Below are 25,029 nucleotides of genomic sequence, written 5' to 3' on the forward strand. Positions count from 1 at the left end.
AACAAGGTGCTGAATATTTAAAGGTCACTTTTTCAGTGGAAGCAAGCCCTGTCAGTTGAAAAGAGTTACCTGCTGCACCGCAGTACGTTTTTGTTTACAAGCTGTACATTTCATGAAATGACTCGGTACTGTATCAGCATTTGATAGATATTAGGTATATATTGCAGGCTGACTAGTATAGTAAAAAAAAGTCTGTTACTTTGCTTTTTAAGCTTTCAAATCCTAACATTAGTTTTGCCTGAAAACAAAGGACCACTTTTATATGCTCACTGCATACATTCTCTGACTTGGCTGTAATTTTGTATGTTCCCTGCAGTCATTGCTACTTTGTGCAATATCCTCTGTATTTAACTTAAAAAAAATTTTCCAGTTTATTTGAAAAGATCTTTTCTGCATATTTTTGTCCTAATGTTCCTTGTAATTGTGATTCCTTTCACTTGAAACTGGTATTGAAGCAGTAGTAGAACAGTTTGCACCATCCCTCTTTTTTGTGTCTATAGTTTGAATTATTACTTTACCCATGGTAAATGATAAGAGGATTCACTTGACTTTTGACATTCTGGCACTCACTGCCTCAGTTGCTTTACAGCTAACACATTGTTTCTCTTGCTTGCTTTATAGACTTGCTGCACAGTTTAGCTATATTGCTCACTATTGGGTGTATGTGTGCCAACCCTTTAATCAAAAGCAGCAAAGAGTATATATAGTATTCTCATGACTGGATAATGTACATAATAAAAGACATGTACTTCAAATATTTTTGTATGTTTTGCTTTCGCTTTATTACCTGTTCGATCATATTAAGCCCTTCACTCATTGTTCTGACACCAACATATCTAGCCTCTCTTTTAGGTTCATTATTCAGGATACATACTGCTGGACCTGCATCCCCAAATATTTTTGTGCACTGTGTGTGACCAAAACCTCGCACGAGCTGGGTAAAATGTTTTTGGTGTACTTCACTTTCAGTAGGAATGGATGTATCAAGTATAAACCAGATTTTAGAAACCGTCTTTAAAAGTGACACCAACGTGAATATTATACAGGGTGGGCCATTTATATGGATACACCTTAATAAAATGGGAATGGTTGGTGATATTAACTTTCTGTTTGTGGCATGTTAGTATATGTGAGGGGGAAAACTTTTCAAGATGGGTGGTGACCATGGTGGCCATTTTGAAGTCGGCCATTTTGGATCCAACTTTTGTTTTTTCAATAGGAAGAGGGTCATGTGACACATCAAACTTATTGGGAATTTCACAAGAAAAACAATGGTGTGCTTGGTTTTAACGTAACTTTATTCTTTCATGAGTTATTTACAAGTTTCTCTTTGTTTACAGCCATTGACATGTCGCAGAGGTTAACACGTGAGGAGCGGATAGAAATTGTGTTGTTGTCTGGTGAACGCAGTAACCGGGTCATTGCAGCAGATTTCAATGCAAGACACCCTACGAGACCACCCATCTCCCATGCTACAGTTAGCAAACTGCTTGCAAAGTTTTGTGAAACTGGTTTAGTGTTGGATTTGCCAAAATGTGGACGCATGAAAACTGTCACTAATGAAGAAACATCAGTGGCTGTCCTAGCTTCATTCAGCAAGAGCCCACAGCGTAGCACTCGCCGCATGTCACTGGAGAGTGGCATTAGTCGAACATCCCTTCGGTGGATATTAGCTACTCACAAATGGCACCCTTACAAACTCCAGCTACTGCAGCATCTCAACGAGGATGACCCAGATCGGCGCACTGAATTTGCAGAATGGGCAAAACAAAAATTGGAACAGGACCCTCAGTTTACGCAGAAGATTTTGTTCAGTGATGAGGCAAACTTTTATGTGAATGGTGAAGTTAACAAACAAAACCATCGCTATTGGTGTGACACTAACCCACATTGGATAGATCCCTCCCAGACTGTTGGAACAAAAAAATTGATGGTATGGTGTGATATATGGGGTACAAAGATAGTGGGGCCATTCTTCATTAATGGAAACTTCAAGGCCACTGGATATGTGAAATTGCTACATGATGATGTGTTTCCCTCTTTTTGCACTGAAGCTGGCACGTTCCCAGAGTTTTTCCAGCAAGATGGTGCACCACCACATTATGGGTGTCAGGTCCGAGCATTCCTAGATGAACAGTTTCCTGGAAAGTGGATTGGTCGTCGTGGGCCAGTTGAATGGCCCCCAAGGTCTCCCGATCTGACCCCCTTAGACTTTTATCTTTGGGTCATCTGAAGGCAATTGTCTATGCTGTGAAGATACGAGATGTGCAGCACCTGAAACTATGGATACTGGAAGCCTGTGCTAACATTTCTCCTGCTGTGTTGCTATCAGTGTGTGAAGAGTGGGAGAAGAGGGTTGCATTGACAATCCAACACAATGGGCAGCACATTGAACAAATTTTATAAGTGGTCAGAAACTGTAAATAACTCATGAAAGAATAAAGTTACGTTAAAACCAAGCACACCATTGTTTTTCTTGTGAAATTCCTAATAAGTTTGATGTGTCACACACGACCCTCTTCCTATTGAAAAAACAAAAGTTGGATCCAAAATGGCCGACTTCAAAATGGCCACCATGGTCACCACCCATCTTGAAAAGTTTTCCCCCTCACATATACTAATGTGCCACAAACAGGAAGTTAATATCACCAACCATTCCCATTTTATTAAGGTGTATCCATATAAATGGCCCACCCTGAAGAATTGGTTATTTTGATTTTACCAAATTGTTTTTGATTGGTAAGATATTGCATGCACCAAGCCTCCAAAACATCTGGTAGTCTGGCTGGCTTTGTGAGTTTGTGGTTTGGTTGATAAAATAAAGGAGTCAAGTGATGAGCTATGCCACCTCTAAAAAAAAAATTAGTCCAAAACATTTAAGCATCATATATTAAGTTGTATATGAATTGAATGAAATTACTCTCTGTTTACAAAAGCAAATTCATACTGTTAAGATGCCTTTATTGCAACATTTATGCAGTTGATGAAGCTGGTTACAGTGGAAATGTCAGCAGTCACTGCAGATTGCATTTTGATAATCAGCCTACTCACACTGACCGTAAACAACCTAAGATTGTTAAAGCGTGTAACACAACAGGGATTGTGTCATTTCTGTGCAATGGTTTCTAAAACATATAACATACAACTGTATAGCATACAAATCCAATGGAACAGGTTATAGGAAGCCTTATTTGGCTTACAAACACATCCTCATCATAACTGAAAAAATCACTGTTATCCCTGAAAACTGGCTCCTTTGGTAGCCTGCCATTGGCGATATCCACCAAAAGAGCTAACGCTGCCTTTGGCAGTTATATTGTACTACACACAGCACAATTTGTGTAAATGTTCAATTAAATGAGGGTATCCCCCCTCCAGAGTCTGGATCCAAGGTTATTATAGTTTTGTGTTTTTATATTCATTTTGTTTTCTGTTTTTTGTTTTCTGACCTTACTTGGAAATTCAAAAAATAGATTCTACTGTATTCTGACATGTGTAATCATGAAAATCATGGGTGCTTAGGAAGATCAGGGCTCTTAGGTTTGAATCAGTGTGCAGACTCAACCTAGCTGTATTGAGGGAAACAAAGAAAAACAAGCATGTAGTGTCAAGGTTAGGGGTAGTGAGATTTGAATAGCCTTTGCATAAGAACAGTAAACCCATAATGAGCAGAACAAGAGTAGGTAATAGGTGTATGGACAGGCACAAAATGACAGAGACAGCATCTGAGATTAAGAACAATATTTACATTATATAAACCTGTTTATCCAGAGCAAGATTGCAGGAAACCTGGAGCCTACTCCAGCAGGTATGGATGCAAGGCAGGAATAATCCCTGGTATACAATATGTATTAAGAAGAAAAAGAATATGATATTGCAACTATCTATTTTAAGAGAAACAGAGAGAAAAATTGAGAAAATTGAGACAAATATACGTAAAATTCCATTACAATGAGGTTCCAGGAACCTAAAAAATATTTCATTGTAATGAAAATTGCGTATTAATGAGATTCTATATTTGTTGCTATAGTGCTTTCTTTAACTTGTATCCAGGTGTTTGAAATCATTTCAATAGCTGCTTTCACGTTAATTTTAATCTTCTCTTGTCTACAAGTTATGCTAATGAGCGTTTTTCTTAGCATTTCCTTGTGTTAATACACTTTCAGAGTGCGAATGATGCCCAAATCCAATGGCTGAAGCAGTGCCTTGCGATTGGGTGGGGGGAATTTAATGCGAATATTATCTAAATGTAGAAGCATGTTATGGGCAGCACAGTTATCAATTAGAAGCCGAATCATCATTCTTCTTCTTCATATTGTATGGTTTCTGAACTCTTTTGGATCCCTCCCCCCACCCCCAGCCAACAGAATGACACCCCGAAGTGCGTCCCGAATCGAGATTGCCTCGTCTGTGGAAGATTGTCTGTCTGTTGCCAGGGCAGGGCAACAGCAGGCTTACAGCGCTGCAGCGAAGCACCACGGAAGTAAATCCTAAAAGATCGTGGTTATGCCATAAGTCCCTGTCTTGCACCCTAAAACACAAGGCTGAGTCTCAGTACTTTAGCAAAACCTGCTGTATTCAGCTTGAAACAGGAACAGCATGGTTATTAATTGTAACAGGATCTACTACTTTTCAATACACAGACACAGCAGTCAGGCAGGATTGTGGCTAGGTTAGTGGCCAAGTAATATTGTTCCCTGCATTTACAATGTTCCTTGCATCACACATCTTTTCTGTTTGCTAAAGGCAGCGAGCCGCCTCAGCACTATGAGCCTGCTGTTGCCCCGGCAATAGATAAACAGTCTTCCACCGACACGGTGATCGCACATCAGGATGCTCTTCGGTGTGTCGTCCATTTGCCGGAGGTCCCAAGAGAGTTTAGAAACCTTGCATTTTCTTGAATGAGTGGCGCACTAATTGGAATGTTTCTTGAACAAGCATCATTTAACTACATAAAAACTGCTTTTTCAACGTCTTCAAATACAGCAGTAAGCAATCCGAGATTTTTCTTCTCTTTTTGCTCGGTCTTTCAAGAAAGTTGACAGTGTTGATGGCTAAATTTCAAATTCACTGGCAATCGAGAGCCGCAAAAATTTCAATTTTGTTTTCTAATGTGAACTGTTGTTGATTTTTTTCTATAGGAGGGTGACAATGAGTAAAATTTCAATGGATGTTTTTTAAATGTTGACAAGCAATAAGCAAAAGGTATCACTGAAAACCACAGGAAAAAAAAAAAAGCAGTATGAGCAAAGTTCGAAGACTTTTTTTTTTTATTACAATGTTTCTGTTTGGGGATCGCTATGCACAACTGAGCTGTGACCACAGAACTATCTGCTCTATGGATGATTCATTCAGGCATTTCAAGGTCTTTTGGACACTTCATTGTAATGAAAGTATCTCCTGAATGTATTTCGTAGTAACAAGATTTCTATAGACTATAGTCATATAGTGAAAAAGTTGGGACTATAAAAATACTTTGTTGTAATGAAAATGTCATTTTAAGGGTATTCGTTGTAATTTTACGTGTATTTTAAAACATAATTCTGCTACTGGATTATTTTCACAATATCAGGTATTTTAAGCTGTGAATATAAACTAAAAAAAAGCTAAATTGATAAATTTAGAACAAATGCAAAAACACATTAGTGTGGTTAGTTTTTCACCAGTTGGCAGACTCTATTCACCTGCCTACCTGTAGTTCAGTAGTAGGGATTTTTACAAGGTTTGTATCGTGTCATTGTTAAATGACTTTTTTTAAAGCAAAAGTGATTGGTCAGTAACAATATATTGATCTTGTATGATGACCTAGTCAGTCTCTCAATCAGTGCAGTTTTATTTTCAAAAGGATTTCTCCTGTGTGATGTGGCAGGTGAATTGTTGTCAACAAAACACAGGCTCCTTAGAAATAAACTAAAACGTTACTCACTCGTTACTTTTCTTTTAATGCTGTAAAGGTTTTGTTGACTAGCACATTCCAATTTCAGGCATTCGAATTACATCTTGATATATAACAAGTGCAAAGAAAAGTGGCACAGTAAATCACTTTCTATTTTATATGCTTTGTATGTGTTTTGCTTGCTCTGTCACCGTAAATGCTATGTGAACACCCACTCTCCTTCACCAGCTGCCGTTCACTGGATGAATATATGTGGATGGCTTGTGGTGGATTACTTTCTGTTTTAGAGTTTAAAGTTACAACAACAGCAATAACATTTATTTATATAGCACATTTTCATACAAACAGTAGCTCAAAGTGCTTTACATAATAAAGAATAGAAAAATAAAAGACACAATAAGAAAAAAAAAATCAACATTAATTAACATCGAATAAGAGTAAGGTTCAATGGCCAGGGGGGACAGAAAAACAAAAACTCCAGACGGCTGGAGAAAAAATAAAATCTGTAGGGATTCCAGACCATGAGACCGCCCAGTCCCCTCTGGGCATTCTACCTAACATAAATGAAACAGTCCTCTTTGGATTTAGGGTTCTCGCGGAAGGGCTTGATGAAGATGGTCACGTAGACTTCTGCCTTTTAATCCATCCATCATTGTTGGAGCATCATGAAGCTTTGAGTAGGTGGAGGCGCAGGCCACCACCACAAAGAAACCGGAAAAGAAACAGAAAAGAGAGTAGGGGTCAGTACGATTTTAGAGCCACCATGAATAGTTATTATGATGAATTGAACATATCAGAGTATCAGGATTAAGTTAAATTAAGTTAAATGAAGTTATAAAAAGGCCATGTTAAAGTAATGTGTTTTCAGCAGTGTTTTAAAGTGCTCTACTGTATCAGCCTGGCGAATTCCTATTGGCAGGCTATTCCAGATTTTAGGTGCATAGCAGCAGGCCGCCTCACCACTTCTTTTAAGTTTTGTTCTTGGAATTCTAAGGAGACACTCATTTGAGGATCTGAGGTTACGATTTGGAATATAAGGTGTCAGACATTCCGATATATAAGATGGGGGAGATTATTTAAGGCTTTATAAACCATAAGCAGAATTTTAAAGTCAATCCTGAATGACACAGGTAACCAGTGTAGTGACATCAAAACTGGAGAAATGTGTTCGGATTTTCTTTTCCTAGTTAGGATTCTAGCAGCTGCATTCTGCACTAGTTGCAAACGATTTATGTCTTTTTGGGTAGTCCTGAGAGGAGTGCGTTACAGTAATCTAGTCGACTGAAAACAAACGCGTGAACTAATTTCTCAGCATCTTTCAGTGATATAAGAGGTCTAACTTTACTTATGTTTCTTAAGTGAAAAATGCTGTCCTAATGATCTGATTAATATGATTTAAAATTCAGATTACAGTCAACAATTACCCTAAGCTTTTTACCTCCGTCTTGACTTTTAATCCTAATGTATCCAGTTTATTTCTAATAGCCTCATTGTATCCATTATTGCTAATCACTAAAATTTCAGTTTTCTCTTTATTTAACTTGAGAAAGTTACTATTCATCCATTCTGAGATACAAGTCAGACATTGTGTTAGTGAATCAATAGAATCTGGGTCATCAGGTGCTATTGATAAGTACAGCTGTGTGTCATCAGCATAGCTGTGGTAGCTCACATTGTGCCCTGAGATAATCTGACCTAACGGAAGCATGTAGATTGAGAATAACAGCGGACCCAGGATAGAGCCTTGTGGAACACCATATTGGATATCATGTGTCTTGAGTTGTAATTCCCACAACTAACAAAAATTTTCTCCCTGTCAGTAGGATTCAAACCAATTTAAGACACTGCCAGAGAGGCCCACCCATTGACTAAGGCGATTTCTAAGAATATTGTGATCAATGGTGTCAAATGCAGCACTCAGATCTAAGAGGATGAGAACAGATAAATGGCCTCTGTCTGCATTCACGCAAATCATTTACTACTTTAACGAGTGCAGTTTCTGTGCTGTGATTTGTTCTAAAACCCGACTGAAATTTATCAAGAATAGCATGTTTATTGAGGTGGTCATTTAACTGCATAATGACTGCCTTCTCCAGAACTTTACTTAAGAAAGGCAGGTTAGAGATGGGTCTAAAATTTTCAAGAGCGAGGGTCAAGATTATGTTTCTTAAGAAGGGGTTTAACTACAGCAGTCTTAAGACAGTCTGGGAAGACCCCGTATCTAATGACGAATTTACTATGTCAAGAACATTATCAATTAGCACGCCCGATACTTCTTTGAAAAACCTTGTTGGTATTGGATCAAGGGCAGGTGGAGGTTTTAATTGAGAGATTATTTTTGTAAATCAGGTAAATCTATCCTAGTGAAAGAGTTTAATTTGTTTATAACAGGATGCTGGGGTTTAGGAGGATCCTTAGTGTTGGAGGGATATACTATGTTATTTCTAATATCATTAATTTTTTGATTGAAAAATACAGCGATAGCCTCACAGGTTTTACTGGAAGAACTTAGGAGGCATTCCTTTGAGTTACCTGGGTTTAGTAGGCGATCAATTGTAGAAAATAAGACTCTGGGATTACTAGCATTGTTATTTATAATCTTGGAGAAATAGCAGCGTCTCTCAAGACGGACAGTGTTATTGTATTCTGTTATTTTGACTTTTAATATTTCATGGTGGATAGTAAGTTTAGTCTTCCTCCATTGACGCTCAGCTCTACGGCATGTTCTCTTTAAATCAGACACTCTTTGGGTCTTCCATGGTATAACAATGCTAGAAGATTTTTTCACTGTCTTTTCAGGTGCAACTATGTCAACAGCAGCTCTCACTTTAGTATTAAATCTTTCCACCTTACTATTTACATTATCCTCACTATTATAGCTGGCACTATAAACGGACTGATTGCTTAGAATGTTTGTAAGTTTTAAAGCTGCTGCCGAGTCAAAGAAGCGTTTTTTAACAATATGCTTCTCATGAGTGTTTTTTATCATTATTTCTATATTAAAAAGTAGAAGTAAATGGTCTGATAGACCAATATCAATGATCTGTTTTATATCAACTTTCAGTCCTTTAGTAATCACTAAGTCTAACGTATGACCTGCTTTATGTGTAGGCTGATTTATGAGTTGTCTCAAATCAAAAGAATCCAGGAGGTTCATAAATTCTTTTACTTTTAGATCACACTGATTATCTATATGAAAATTAGTTGCCAACTATTAGGAGTGTGTCATAGTTAGTAATTAAAATTGACATTAAGTCGGAGAATTCCTCAAAAAAAGATGCGTTATATTTAGGAGGTCTATACACGGATAATACTAGAACAAGGGTTAAAGACTAATGGCAAAGAAATATTCATTCAAAAATGAAAACTAAAAATATTTTTACTAAATTTTATTTCAGTTAGTCTTTCCAGCTACTTTAATTAATAGTTTAGCTTAGTTTTAGTTTTTAATATCAGATTTGTTAATAATTTTATTTCCATTTACGAAAATGTTATTTTATAATAATAGTCTCAGTTTTGATTTTAGTTTTTGTTAACTATAATAACCTTGCTTGGGTCCTCACTTAACTTACCAGCATGCAGACATGAAAAGAGAGGAGATATAATGAAAGGCACTTGTTAATGCTTTAGGTGATAAATGAAGTAACTGGTTTATTAAAAGGTAGATGGCTGTTTGGACTTGATGGGCTGGCACAGTGTTGTATTATTTGAGTCAGGTCTCAAGAGGTTTTTGCAATTTCCTTGGACTTGGCAGAATTCATTTTTGGATTTGGCTGTTGGTCTTTTTGAACTTTTTTTGGTCTTGATCAAGTGCGGCTGTCTTCTTTCTTTTTTGTTTTTTTCCTCATCTGCGGAAGAGTAACATCTGTGTAAGTTTTCATTGTTTTTTTTTTAGTGAAAATTGTTTGATATCAATTAGTTCCACTGATTCCTGCCTCATTCCCTTCATTGGCCCGAGTACAGTACTCCTTTCTCCAGTTAGGACCTGAACACACGGACATGCTGCCTTTTCATTGTAAGAAACAGAGAAGAGGCACAAATAAGCAACATGCTTTGCTGAAGCAAGGTTGACTGTTTACGCACCCACATGGAAATACAATATGATCTATCATAATTATTGCCATTGATCCCACAAAAAATCTGTAATAAACACTGGTGTACCCTTTGTGCTTTTTGTATGATGGCGCAGATGGTAGTTGTATTGATGTTTTTTAAGTGGCACATGTTGACTTTGATTATAACACCAATTTATTGTAGTTTGCTTTTTACCATTTCCAGCCACTGCCCACTGTTAGAGATTTGTTAAATTAAAGTTTTTTACAGTGCACAGCATTTTCAGCCTTTCAAATGGAGTGCATTGCAATAGAGTTTTCCATGAGTGCGGGTTCAAGGGGAGGTGTCTGTGGGTGCAAGTAAAAGCATTGCCTTACACCAGCAAATTTGGAGAAAACTAACAAAGTAATGGAAAGACATATTTAAAGGAAACTATTCTAAATGACTTTATCTGCTGTTCTTGTAATTTACAGGCAGTTAAGTACTCTTGAGACTGAAGTCTGTGACAGTGGCTTAACGTTACTTTAATGTTAATAGTAAAAATTGCAAGTTAGTGGGTACAGGTAAAAGATGCATCATAAAGGTTCTTTGACAACTTCTGCAAAACTCCAGTCAGAATTATCTTTTTTTGTGAGATGCCAGGAGCCATACATGTTACCAAACGTGTTTTATCTTGCGCTGTCTTGATACTGGACTACCTTGTACAGTATTGGCGTCCAGTCTAAAATTGTAACTTGTTGCTGGCACAGGGTCTAGAGAATAGACAGAATACAGTGGGCTGATATTTTATTTTTTAAATAATGTCAACAAAAGAACTTTTACTGAAATGCAGGGAAGCATCTTTAGAAGATAAGTGTAACAGTTTTATTGAATTAACAGAACATTTAATAACAGTAAGACCCAAAAAAGGCATTAACTGCAGTGTAATATGCATATAATGTGCTCACGTTCAAAAGACTAAGTAACATTCAATATAAATTTACAAGGTGGTATTAGCACACTTACACAATGAACTGTAACTAAGTGAATTTATTCAAAATCGAAATTAGAATTTCATTTTTCTATTCTTTAATATGTAAAGCACTTTGAGCTACTGTTTGTATGAAAATGTGCTATATAAATAAATGTTGTTGTTGTTGTTAAATAATAAATTTCATACATCCAGGTATCCATCATATTTAAGAGTGAGAAAGTACAGCTTTGTAATATTTTAATGGAGAATATTGTTATTACCACCCTTTGTTTCAAAAAGGACTTGTAATTGTAAATGAATGAGTCATCGATTAAAGTTTTAGTTAATTAAAAAAAAGACACATTTTGTTTGCCATATAAATGCAATATCTTTAGTTATCAGTTGATCAAGTAATAAGTCACTTCTTCAAATAATTTAATAATATTTTCATAATTCTTTCAGTTACATAAATTAAGGAATACCCATTATGCCGAAAAGAAAGTGCAAGTTCAAAGACTACTTGAACAACAAATATCCTTGTTTTATAAGATTTATCAGATTTTCAGATTTACTGAGAAAAATAGCTTCAGTGGAAACATGTAAAAGAATGTAGATAAAAGCAAATAACTTAGTTTATTTTTATTTTATTAGACGTGAATTTACCATGTGTATCATTTTTTTCTGGTTTACGACAGTTAAGCAATCCAAATAAGAATGGAAGGATTGAAGTGTTAATTTAAGTTGCTTGACATATTCCAAAAACTTTAATGGGTTATTAGTTTGCCTGTGACTGTGGTCATCATATCATAATTATAGAGATAAACTGTTACTAAAGGTTTATATCATTTTAACACAGTATAAAGGCTTATTATGGTATCATAGGGAAAGGTATCCTCAGAAGTCCTAATTTTTCAACCCAAATGTCCCCATTTCCCGAGAAAGAGTTGGCAGCCCTAGTTTGGTTTAAATGTGTGAAAATGTAATTTTTATATTTGGTGCTCTTTTCTTTGTATTACCTTTTCTTCTTGTACAAGAATGCAGAAGGCAAAACCTAAATAATAGTTTTTAATGTAAAACCCAAAGACTGTCAACACCTAGAAAGAAACGTACTAGTATATTACTTTTGTTAATGTTACTGAAGGATCTTTTGTACTTAGACCATATTTAAAATAATTTTGATTTGTACATGGGTTCTAGATCATACTATAATTTCTTGCTGAAAATCTAATGCACAAAAATAATTGTCATGTTACTAAATTATTGGTTTTAGTTGCTTCCACAATTTTTTCAGAGGAAGATATTATTTTATCTGTCCATCCATCCATCCATCCATCTTTCCTCTTCCACTTATCCAAGATCGGGTTGCGGGGGCAGCAGCTTGAGCAGAGATACCCAGACTTCCCTCTCCCCGGCCACTTCTTCTAGCTCTTCCAGGGGAATCCCGAGGCGTTCCCAGGCCAGCCGAGAGACATAGTCCCTCCAGCGTGTCCTGGGTCTTCCCTGGGGCCTCTTCCCAGTTAGACATGCCTGGAACACCTCACCAGGGAGACGTCCAGGAGGCATCCTGATCAGATGCCCGAGCCACCTCACCTGACTCCTCTTGATGCGGTGGAGCATTGGCTCTACTTTGAGCCCCTCCTGGATGACTGAGCTTCTCGCCCTATCTTTAAGGGAAAAGCCCAGACATCCTGCGGAGGAAACTCATTTCAGCTACTTGCATTCGCAGTCTCGTTCTTTCGGTCACTACCCACAGCTCATGACCATAGGGGAAGGTAGGAACATAGATCGACTGGTAAATTGCGAGCTTTGCCTTATGGCTCAGCTACTTTTTCACCACGACAGACCGATGCAGAGCCCGCATCACTGGGGACACCGCACCGATCTGCCTGTCGATCTCACGCTCCATTCTTCCCTCACTCGTGAACAAGACCCTGAGATACTTAAACTTCTCCACTTGAAACAGGATCTCGCTCCCAACCCTGAGAGGGCAATCCAACCATTTCTGGCTGAGGACCATGGTCTCGGATTTGGAGGTGCTGACTCCGATCCCAGCTGCTTCACACTCAGCTGTGAACCGATCCAGAGAGAGTTGAAGATCACAGCCCGATGAAGCAAACAGGACAACATCATCTTCAAAAAGCAGTGACACAATCCTGAGTCCACCATACTGGACCCCCTCAATGCCCAGGCTGCACCTAGAAATTCTGTCCATAAAAGTTATGAACAGAATCGGTGACAAAGGGCAGCCCTGGCGGAGTCCAATTGTCACTGGAAATGGGTTCAACTTAATGCTGGCAATGTGGACCAAGCTGTGACACCGATCGTACGGGGACCGAACAGCTCTCTGAGTACCCAACACAGGATTCCCCGAGGGACATGATCGAATGCCTTTTCCAAGTCCACAAAACACATGTAGACTGGTTGGGGACCCTGCTAAGGGGTGTAGAGCTGGTCCACTGTTCCATGACCAGGACGAAAACCACATTGTCTCCCCTGAATCCGAGGTTCGACTATCTGACATACCCTCCTCTCCAGAGCCCCTAAATAGACTTTTCGAGGAAGGCTTGGGAGTGTGATACTTCTGTACTTGGAACACACTCTCCGGTCCCCCTTCTTAAAGAGAGGGACCACCACCCCAGTCTGCCAATCCAGAAGCACTGTCCCTGATGTCCATGCAGTGTTGCAGAGCTGTGTCAACCAAGACAGTCCTACAATATCCAGAGCCTTGAGGAGCTCCGGGCGGATTTTTTTGACCACCTCGGTGACCTCAGTCCCCAGACTCTGCTTCCTCATTGGAAGGCATGTTAGTGGGATTGAGGAGGTCTTTGAAATACTCCCCCAACCGACCCACAACGTCCTGAGTCGAGGTCAGCAGCACACCAACCCCACTGTATACAGTGTTGACACTGCACTGCTTCCCCCTCCTGAGACGCCGGATGGTGGACCAGAATCTTCTTGAAGCCGCCCGAAAGTCATTCTCCATGGCCTCTCCAAACTTCTCCCAAGCCTGAGTTTTTGCCTCAGCAACCACCGAAGCTACATTCCGCTTGGCCTGCTGATACCTATCAGCTGCCTCCAGCGTCCCACAGGACAAAAGGGTCCTGTAGGACTACTCCTTAACCTTGACAGCATCCCTCACCGCCGGTGTCCACCAACGGGTTCGGGGATTGCCGCCACGACGGGCACTGACCACCTTACGGCTACGGCTACAGCTCCAGCTCCAGTCAGCTGCTTCAACAATAGACGCACAGAACATTGTCTGTTCAGACTCAATGTCCCCCACCTCGCTCAGGATGTGGTCAAAGTTCTGCCAGGTAGTAGGAGTTAAAGCTACTTCTGACAGGGGACTTTGCCAGTCATTCCCAGAAGACCCTCACAACACGTTTGGGTCTACCAGGCCTGACCGGCATGCATCCTCCCCCACCATCGAAGCCTACTCACCACCAGGTGATGATCAGTTGACAGCTCTGCCCCTCTCTTCACCTGAGTGTCCAAGACATGTTGTCGCAGGTCCAACGACATGATCATAAAGTTGATCATCGAACTGAGGCCTAGGGTGTCTTAGTGCCAAGTGCACATATGAACACCCCTATACTTGAACATGGTGTTCATTATGGGCAATCCATGCCGAGCACAGAAATCCAATAACAAAACATTGCTCCGTGGGGTGTCTTCCTCTCAATCACGCCCTTCCAGGTCTCACTGTCATTGCCCACATGAGCATTTAAGTCTCCCAGTAGAACGAGGGAGTCCCCAGAAGGTGTCCCCTCTAGCAGCCTCTCCAGGGACTCCAAAAAGGGTGGGCACTCCAAACTGCTGTTCGGCGCATACACGCAAACAACAGTTAGGACCCGTCCCCCCACCTGAAGGCAAAGAGAGGCTACCCTCTCATCCACCGGCATAAACCCCAGTGAGCAGGTTCCAAGTCGGGGGGCGATTAATATGCCCACACCCGCTCAGCACCTCTCACTGGGGTCATCTCCAGAGTGGTAGAGAGTCCAGCCCCTCTCAAGGAGATTGGTTCCAGTTGGTTTGCATCGAGGTGAGCCCGACAATATCTAGCCGGAAACCTCTCGACCTCGCGCACTAGCTCAGGCTCCTTAACCTTTAGAGAGGTGATATTCTGCATTCCAAGAGCCAGCTTCTGTAGCCAAGGACCGGATCACAAAGGGCCCTGCCTTCAGCCACCACCCAACTTGCACTGCACCTGATCTCCTTGGCCCTCCCATAGGTGGTGAGCCCATGGGAAGGGGGACCCACGTTGCCTCTTCAGGCTGTGCCTGGCCGAGCCCGATGGGTGCAGGCTCGGTCTCCAATCGCTCGCCCTCAAGCCCCACCTCCAGGCCTGGCTCCAGAGGGAGGACCCGGTGACCCACGTCTGGGCGAAAAAAAACGCCGTCCAAAGTTTTCATTCATCATGGCAGGTTTGCTGAATCGCTCTTTGTCTCATTCCTCACCTAGGACCTAGGTTTGCCTTGGGTGGCCCTGCCAGGGGCATAAAGCCCCGGACAACAGAGCTCCTAGGATCATCGGGACACGCAAACCCCTCCACCACCATAAGGTGGCGGTTCGAGGAGGGGGATTTTTTTTTTTTTTTTAGTTGTACTGTGATATGAATTCTTGCTCTTAAGTTCCATATAATTAGATGGAAATGGTTTTATTTGCTTTATTTTGTTGAAATGTGTCATTTTTGTTTATCTGACATAATCTGCAATTATAAACACACATTTTTACCTTGTTTGGGAATATAATAATGACCGTAAAGTTATCCCTAAATTTCCAATGAAATTAAAAGTAGAAATAAAAATGGGAACTAATTTTTGTCCAGGAATAAAATGCAACACACCCTGTTCTGTGAAGTGCCCCTTCTCTTTTGAGTCACTACACACCAAAAGGTCTGTGCACATTACTACTGCAAATATTTTTGTTACTGATTAGATTCGCATTATGGAATATCCTGGTTAGTTCTATTTATTGCTTTTCTTAATTAATGCTCTTTTTTTGTAGTAAGTTTTGTTATCCAAGAGTAGTAATTTAGATCTACTTACTTTACTTGGGTATGTTTTAAAGATATTTCTGGCTTTACTTGATTTTAAAAGTCTGTGTACTTTCATTTTTATTTTACAACATTTTCAACAACATTCCAATCGTTATCTAAAGATGGTATTCACAGTTGTTACTACTGTCTGAAACCAGAAAACAAAAATGCCATGCAAGTAATATACAATACTTTACTCAGTCAGTCACCTAAAATCCACCTATCCTGTTAGTGTACTCTATACTGAACTAACCTACAATTACCGAGATGTCTAGCTTGTGGTGAATACTACTAGTCAAAGCTGCATTTACATGAGTGATTGCATTATGACATGTAAATTTAGGTTTTTCTGTGTGTCATACCACTAATAAGATAGAATGGAGTTTTTCTATCACATCTCTGCCTTCTTTAAACTCGGTTGCAGATGACAAACAAAAATTTCCCCCCAAAAAATTCTTTGGACATATTTATTAGACCTGTTTAGCATTTGATTAAAGAAAGATTCTCTATATTGCATTAAATGTTTTGTCAAGTAAAATACTGTTTTTCAGTAATACTTCATCAAAAATACATAGAAGTGTGTTTTAAGTTGCTTACCACTGCACTTAAACAAAAGGTCAGAATAGTGAGTGATGTGCAGGAGTTCAGGTGACTTTTACATTCTGTTTAGTGTGGTAGGATGCGATCTCTGACACATTTGTGGATATAAACATGTGGCTGGATAGTTTCTGGTTCACCCTTATGGATACAGTAGGTCACAAAAATAAATCTCAAATGAAAAGGTATTTTTTTCCTCAAGTGTTTTTCAAACATGACCTAATGCAAACAGGTATGAATATGATAACTAACCCGCCCACCCCCAAGCAACTCTACTACATATTGTTTTTTCTTAAAACGGAACATACACATCATTCTGGGTGGGTCCTAGAGGGCTGCAGGTTGGGAGGAAAGGAAAAACTGCTTTGTTTGCACAAAAATACTAAGTATTTAATATAATTATTCTGATAATGGTTTTTTTTTGTTTGTTTGACAAATGAAGGCAACCTGGATTATGTTCAGTATGTAAGGACTTATTTGACAATATGTAAAGCAAGATAAGATCCAATATTTATGGTGCTTTGAATATGTAAGTAAACATTTATTGGATCCTTGAAATCTTTAAAACAGTTGAGAACTGAACTGCACCGAGAGGTTCTTGTTAGAAGGCTGCTCTCTTGATTTTTTCCTAGAAGCACACCAGCTTAATCTGTCCTTCTGTCACTACAGAACAGTTGCAGCTTTTTTATTTTAAACAAACATAACCATTGCAGTCACACTTTTGTTAAACTGAAAATGCCTTCTTTGGATTTGCATATTACATATTACAAATGCTTACTAACAAACTATATAAGAGAGATTCATAAATGTTTTGACTAACTATATATGAAAATACACTAGTGTCCATTGTTGTGCAGATTATTTGGTTAGATTATTATTAGTCTTGTGTGTGCTATTTTATGTGGAAGTTTAGACATTCTTGCATGTCTCCTCTGTTTTGATCTTCAGTTTGAGTATTGGGACTAGTAGTTTGGTATATGTTGACTCATAACCAATGTTTCATTAACACCTGAAGGGACTGTTACTTGAATGTAGCAATGTGTTTTTGACTCCAAGAATATTTTGGATTTTTGTCCATTATTGAAAACTTTCCACATCTGAAAGATTTTTGTTTTTGCTGCCTTTAATTTTGATACTCAGGGTATCTGCAAGTTTTATACTTTTTCTCTCACAGTCATTCACAGGGAATGTACAACCTGGTCTTTTTATAGTTCAAATGTTCAGACCATCACACTGTGCAGTAGCATAATTCATGGCTTTTCCTCCCAAAGACTTTTCCTTGTCTTAATTTATTATCTTGCATATAATTAGTTTTCTGCTTGCCCAAACTTTCGACTTTGTCCAGGGTCTTAGTGATTTCTCACTATGAATTTGTGGACATTTTTGCAGATAGTGACAGACACTGTTTCTTGAATGAGACTATATTTTTTGCCTAGCACATGCAAAGTTGATGCACACAGGGGCGCACAGAACCATGTGCTCAGAAGATTCTGGAGGGATGTGGTCTACAACACGAGGGTTTGTATGCCAGGATTGCCGACTAAATTTATGTCACACGCTCCCTAGCAGACCCTCATGGCGAATGTGGACACACTAAGTATAAATGGTTCTAAAGGAACTCTACAGATGAATTTCCTATTTCCAGTATTCTAGCCTTAAGGTACAGTGTTCCTACTCATTAAAACTTAGTCAAATTCTCAAGCTGTTGATGTGTGTGATGTCTGTAATTAGTGTTTGGTGGACATCCAAAGATTTCCATTATACTCTGCACATGTGACAAATACAACTACTACTGCTACAACTAATATAAAAACTACTTCAGGTTGTTTGCATTCATTCCTCGATGTTCCTCAAACAAGTTTATTTTTAAGCATTCTTGTTAAAGGAAAAGTTGGGTGTTAACTGTATAAAAAGCATGTTGTCTGTGAACTCTGTAGAAAGCTTTGAATTACAGGAACAATAAAATGTCGTCAAAATGAATAGTTAAATCTATATAATTTTCAAGGTACCCTAATATATATACTGTAATTTATTTTAGCAAATCACTTTGTTTAATTAGCAGTGATTAAATGCTGATCATGATACTTAAAGAAAGTGCAAGATTTTTAATATGGCTGCACCTTTATTGATGATAAATGTAAAAAAAATTTGTAAAAAAATATTTTTGAAAGAAATTGGTCAGAGTAAGAATGAATACTCTTTAGAAACTGTTTTAAACATAAAAAAAATCTCTGGTATATATGTTTTTACCCCCATTATTTATTACTGTTGTTTTGTGGTTTCATTTTCTAAGACCAATTCAAAATGATAATCTCCATTACAGGAATTCTGATGGTTTTTTTCCTTCCTCTTTCCATCCCCTTCCCTTATCTTTTTTTTCAGGTATGATTCTGGTCCGAACAGACACTGGGCAGCTGGTAATGGTTCCACAGCAAGCATTAGCTCAGGCTCAGGCCCATGCGCAGGCGCAAGCTCAAGCTCAAGCTCAAGCTCATGCTCAAGCACAGGTTCAAGTGCAAAGTCAGGTGCACAACAGCATCTCTCCTAGGCCAGCAGCACCTACCAGCGGACCAGCATTTCGAATGGCCTCAACACAGGTATACAGTCGGCTGTTATTTGAATTTTTACTTTTTTTTTTTTTTAAACATTAAAAAGGAGAACTAACTATAGAAGCATACAGGAAAAGCAAAATGAAATACAGCAGATACTGTATTTAGAAAAATGAGTGCCTTCTAATTTTACAGTTACAACTATGGTTGCTTTCTTAATCTAGAAAATGCTCCCTGCACAACACTTTGCAGAAAGGCAGTCAGACAATGTATTCAATTCTGTTGACATGGCAAACCAGAATAGAGTAATGTTATAAGAATTATTATTATTGTTATCATTATTTTTCAAACATATTCCAACTGTGATAAGGAATATTTCCTTGATTTCTTAGAATATCTACCTGACATAGTGACTGTTACATTTTAATCACTTTTTAAAAAAAATTTGATTATATATGGCAAATGTATGTGTAATACATCTGTAAATGATATAATGCCATGATTTTTGATTTTTCTGAATTATTTGTTTACTTTTTCCATGTATTTCTTATAAATCAAAATACTTTACCGTTACGTTTCTGACATGTTCTTGCTGCCAGCATACTACTATTTTGAGTAGTTTAAAATATGGGGGTTACTGGATTTTGTTTATGGTTGCAAGGGCCATTGCCCATCACATGGCAGGATGTAGCACCATGGCCATTTTTGCATTTAAGATAGTGATACAATAGAAAAAAAAAATGAACTGTGTATATGAATAGCTTCTGTGTATATAAACTTAGTTTTGATTACCAACATTTTGGGAGCTAGCTTATTTTCTAGTCTTTGGACTTTTGGCCCAGTTCTTTTGACTTTTTTATTCTATTTTACTATTTATTAGTTCTTTTTTGTTTTTAGAAGTTTTTCATTTTGACATTATGGATCTCCTGATAGTATATTTAATATCTTTCATTTAGTCCTTTTTGCAAATCACATTATTTTCAGCTCTCTTTCTCTGAATTCATTATTTGTACATACATAAAGCAATTTTTTTTTCAGATTTTCTGTTCTTGTGCAAAAGAACGCCCTTCTAAAGTACGCCAATTACTTTATACTCCAAAGGAGCTTTCATACTTGCACTAAAAATGTTCTTATTTTGGAAAGACTGTTTGTGTCTCAGGTTCCTCAGTCCAGCTATCAAATGATATGCAGGTTGATGAACTGGTGTATGTAAATTGGCCCATGTGTTTACTCTGCAATGAACTGGCATCTTGTCCAGGCATTGTTCCTTGCTTGATGATTGCTGGGATAGAATTCAGCTTCTCCTTAACCCTGCCGTGAATAAGCAGGTTAAGAAAACTGATGAATGGATGGATGTTTTTTGTTTTAGTTCCAGTGTGTAAAGGCAAAGTGGCATTACTGCATTTTAGTCTTCTGTTGTACTGGTGCAAACAAATCACTTAAATAATCTCTAGATTTTTAGCTGTATTGAATAATTGGGTAGGGTGTCTCTGGTTCTTCAGTTAGATTTTCTCATTATCACAGTAGTAGCAGGAATGCCTCAAAAATATTGAATTTGGTAGGAAACTCATATTTGTGGGGGCAGTGGGATACAGATCTTTATCCTAGAACAAAAACATTGCATCGTTTTTTACTACTGGCCACCAAGTAACTGCTGACAATTTTTAGCAAATTTTAAACGTCATACTTTTCCAGTTAAGCTTTAAGTATTTTATAAATTTCACTTTTTTCTGAACCTGGATATATTAGCATAATATGAAATTTCATTAACTGCAAAATAAGCAGTTTACTTTTTTAACAATAGTAGTAGTAAAAATACTCGAGAGACCATGAAAAACACTTGATAATCAAAAAATATTTGTAAAATATGCATTTGTGATCCCTTTCAAATCAATTATATCTTGGTAGATGCTGCCATCTGGCGGCCATTAATAGGTAACCAACACAAGAGCAAGTCATAATCCACCTGTGTTTTAATCCATCAAGTTTAAATTTATATATATATATAATTCTGACTACCTTTCTTCGTTTTTCCAGTGCAAAACTTTAAATGTAACATTACCACAAATTCCAAGCTCTGAATATTTTATGCTGTTATGCAGTTTAAGTAAATTCCTTAACATTTTATGGTTTAATTTGTCTCAGGTGTGTTTGTGTCCTTTGTACAATGTCCTTTATGAATACTTCATAGCCACATTTATCATTCTCACTTAACTGACTGTTTAATTGATGGAGAACATGCAAACCTTAATATTTAGGTGGCTTTGACTGTGTAGTATGGAAAAAAATTGGTGGTTAGAGTATAATAGTAACATAACCAATACTGGGGATTTCATTTATGACATTGTCACATATGTATTAAGAATTAGCCATGAACCAAAACAAAATTCTCTTAATAGCTTATTGACACTGAAAAGAGATATCTCCAAAATGGTCTTGATCTTGTCATAGGTGAGAAAAAGAGGTTGTCTTTAAAGTGTATAGTAGTATTGGATTGGTATTAAAAGTATGACTTTGGAATTGATAAAGGCTTTCATACCTCAGTACTGGAACCCCAGCGAATACCAAAGCAAATGACGGAAAACTCACTCCCCCAATCCCCAAAAGTCTCACAGCCTCTAGAGTCTTCCAGCTCATAAACATGCTCACCTTCCTGCTCCACTGCACAATTGCGTGCCTACCTGCTGCGTCACACTCTTCAAATCATTCTAAGGAGCCAAGGGTGGTGGGGGGTGGTTCCCCATGGAGTTTTAGAAATATATACGTTCAAAGAGTGTTGTGGGTGGTATTCCCTCTTGCTGTTTTGAGCTATAAATAATAGGCATATTACATTAAAGAGCATGGTTCCATTTGTGACTGAATGCAAGGTTCTTGAAAAGTACCATTTACTTCCAGCATTGAAAATAACTAACCTAGTGTATCCAATCTATACCTAAAATATGTTCACTTATTGATGAAATTCAGTCACTGCATACTGAAGTGTGCACTGTTCATATTGAATAAAAGCAGTATGTAATTTAATGAAATACTACGGGTTTGGCAAGTTTATAAGTTGTATACTGCTCCGTGCTGCTGGTATAAGCAACTCACAGTGTACAGTAAGTTGATGTATAATCGTGCAGTACCATACTTTTTGTTTATGTTTGAAATAGGTTTTATTTAATATTGCAAAGGTATGCATAGAAGTTACAAATAGGCTTAGTGTTTCTTTCCTGTGTTTCTGTTTATTTTGAAGGCAAAGGAAATTCTCTGAAAATATGAAGAGCAAAAGTTGATAATTAAGTGTGTTTTTCTTACATAAACAGTTTTTATTTTATGTTATTTCATTTTTTTTTCCTTTTTGAAAGTTATTTAAAGCTGCTCTAAGTTTTTGTTACCATATAGCCTGGAGTAAAAGAAGCATGATAAATTTCTTCCCATGTAATGTAAATATTTAAATTTAGCATATAAATAGTGTCTTCTTTAATTGGCAGCTGTATTAAGCTGTTGTGATTTGCATGATTTTACAGTAATTCAATTCTTATAGTTACACCTTACATACAGTGAAATGTGTTTAGTACCAGTGAAATGGTGCAGAAGCTTTTGTGGAGCATACTGTTGCTGAATTCTTTTTAGCCTTTCTGTTAGGATACTGTTTCGACATTGCCCATCTATTATATCTGCAGGAGTAACATGATATGAAAGTGATTATTGGCCTTAATAAGGCAATTCAGTTTTCTATCCAACTCCATTTGTTGGTTTTACAATTTGATGAGGCATTCTTGATGTGATTAAGTGTCTGTGCAAATGTGTTGTCTTTAATATGACCTTGTTTAGTTGTTGCCTCTTTATTATGGTCCTGGTGGTTATATTATATTTGTTATAAACTACAAGTTTCCAGATTGGTCCAAAATACAAAAAACCTTGACTGTCACTGGATCAATCCATGTGAAATCAACAGACGCCTACTGACTAACCAGTGTGAAAGAATCAGTCTCAACACACAAAGAAGGTTTGGGGCAGCCGCCCATTTATTGTCCCTGGCTGCGAAAAAGTAATGAATTAAGCAAATAGTGCTCTGGTTGAGTTCTAAGCTGAACTGTCTAAGGGGTGAGATGGTGGCGGTTTTTATATGAAAAACCGGAAGTGATGTCATCAAAAGCCTGGGACCAGAAGTGACACCATTCTTGTGGTGTCTTTCTTGGCGCCTGGACTAGAATTGACGTTGTTGTTGTTAAATCAGGTAGGTTTTCTCATATTTGGCCTGCAGGGATAACAGAAGTAGGTTTAGCACACCCCACCACCCCCTGGCCTGACGGATAATTACCTACACCTGGTCCACTCAGCTTCTTCCTAATCGCACATGTGTGACACCAATTACAATTTGCTTCATACTGCTTGCTGAAAATGTCATTGTACCCATTATCTAGTGGGCAACAAATTCTAAATTTGATCTGACAATGATTGACTCTTTTCCATTGGGTTATTGTAAATATAAATGCCTATGTCTTGACAAATGAAAAACTTAAAATGGAAAAAAAATGTACTGAGTAACACTTACTATTTTTGCCACAGGGAGCGCAGACTGATGGAAGTGTTTTTGTAAAATGTACAAAAAGATGCATTATTCCTACCTATGCCAGATTATTTAAATGAAACAATCTTTTTATTATTTATTCAGACAGCAAAGCAGTAAAAGCTACAATATTTAAGAAAAGCATACATATACAGTATAGATTCAGTTTTGAATTATGCATCACTCATTTTAAAACAACACTTCGTTATTTTAGTATCTGCTATACCATGTTTATGTGGTGGTTATGCTCACAATTTGAATTATACAGTATATTGAAGAGGTAAATGGTATTTACTAAGGGCATTGAGTTGCTTACCAACCCTTGAGATTTTAGAAGAACGGGCATTACTGTATTATAAAAAGTGTTTTCAAACTCATAAGTCTGTTTACTTTGTTCCGAATCATGGGACATTTTGTTACTTTGTTTTAATTTCCAGTTAGGTTGATTAGTTTACTTGGCAGTTTAGAACGAGAAAAGCAAACATATCAATAAACGTTCCATGGGCGTGTCATGGACTTCTTTCATTGGACAGAACTATTTTTTTCATAGGAACAAAATTTAGTGCGGGTGTTTATGTGCTGCTACATTTTCCAGAATTATTGACTGGAAGACTTCTTGAAAACTGTGGACTGAAGGACAAACAAATAGCCAAGTGATAACAGAAGACAAGCTCTTCTGATGGCATACACTGATGTGCTTCAATTTTATGACCATAGATGTAGCACAAGTAAATTTACACCGATTTTTTTTTTGTGTCCATTCATGCATGGCTCTGAGACAGAATCGGGTCTTGCTGTGGTTGAGCAAGTAATTGTGCGAGTCATTTTATATATTTGTATCTGTATGCATAACGTTTTGTTGCTTTTAAATGCGATGTGTTAATCCTCAGCTGATTATGCCATTAATCAGATTCCCCAATTACCTACATCAAACACTCAGCCACACTACCAAAATGTCACTCATAATGCACAGCATTTCATATAGTTAAATTGGTCCCATGCCGGATGACATTCAGACCGCTACAGGGTTTGCTTCACAAAGTACAGAGACCACTCTTTCCAAAAACCCTTGGTATGGTTGTTTTGGTCTGCATTAGAGTTCACATTTAGATAGATAGATACTTTATTAATCCCAGGGGGAAATTCACATACTCTATGTAAACCAATAAGGCGTTTGGGGAAAAAATTGGTCCAGACAAGTTAAGTTTGAAGACCTCTTAAGAGTGCCTTTGAAACACAAAGTAATTCAAACAAGTTCCTCATACTCAGTTTAATGTGTGAACTAGGGGATAAGCAATTTAAATCACGGATCAGAAAACATTCTTCTTAGCTCACTTGTTTCCCTTCCTCCTAGAATGAATGTCCTTATCCATCTATTTTCATACCTCA

The 25,029-nt window shown here is 37.9% G+C and overlaps 1 protein-coding gene across 2 annotated transcripts in view; it reads left to right on the forward strand.

The window, feature by feature from the left end:
* LOC120535613 (transcription initiation factor TFIID subunit 4-like) overlaps positions 1 to 25,029 on the forward strand; it is a 472,321-nt gene that overhangs the window by 53,399 nt on the left and 393,893 nt on the right. For both annotated transcript variants that reach the window (XM_039763563.1, XM_039763564.1), the window contains exon 2: positions 18,919 to 19,133. In XM_039763563.1, the coding sequence (XP_039619497.1) occupies positions 18,919 to 19,133 (215 nt within the window). The remainder of the gene's footprint in view (positions 1 to 18,918; positions 19,134 to 25,029) is intronic.

Source organism: Polypterus senegalus, chromosome 9 (genome assembly GCF_016835505.1).
Source record: "Polypterus senegalus isolate Bchr_013 chromosome 9, ASM1683550v1, whole genome shotgun sequence".
In the NCBI taxonomy this organism is placed as follows: domain Eukaryota; kingdom Metazoa; phylum Chordata; class Cladistia; order Polypteriformes; family Polypteridae; genus Polypterus; species Polypterus senegalus.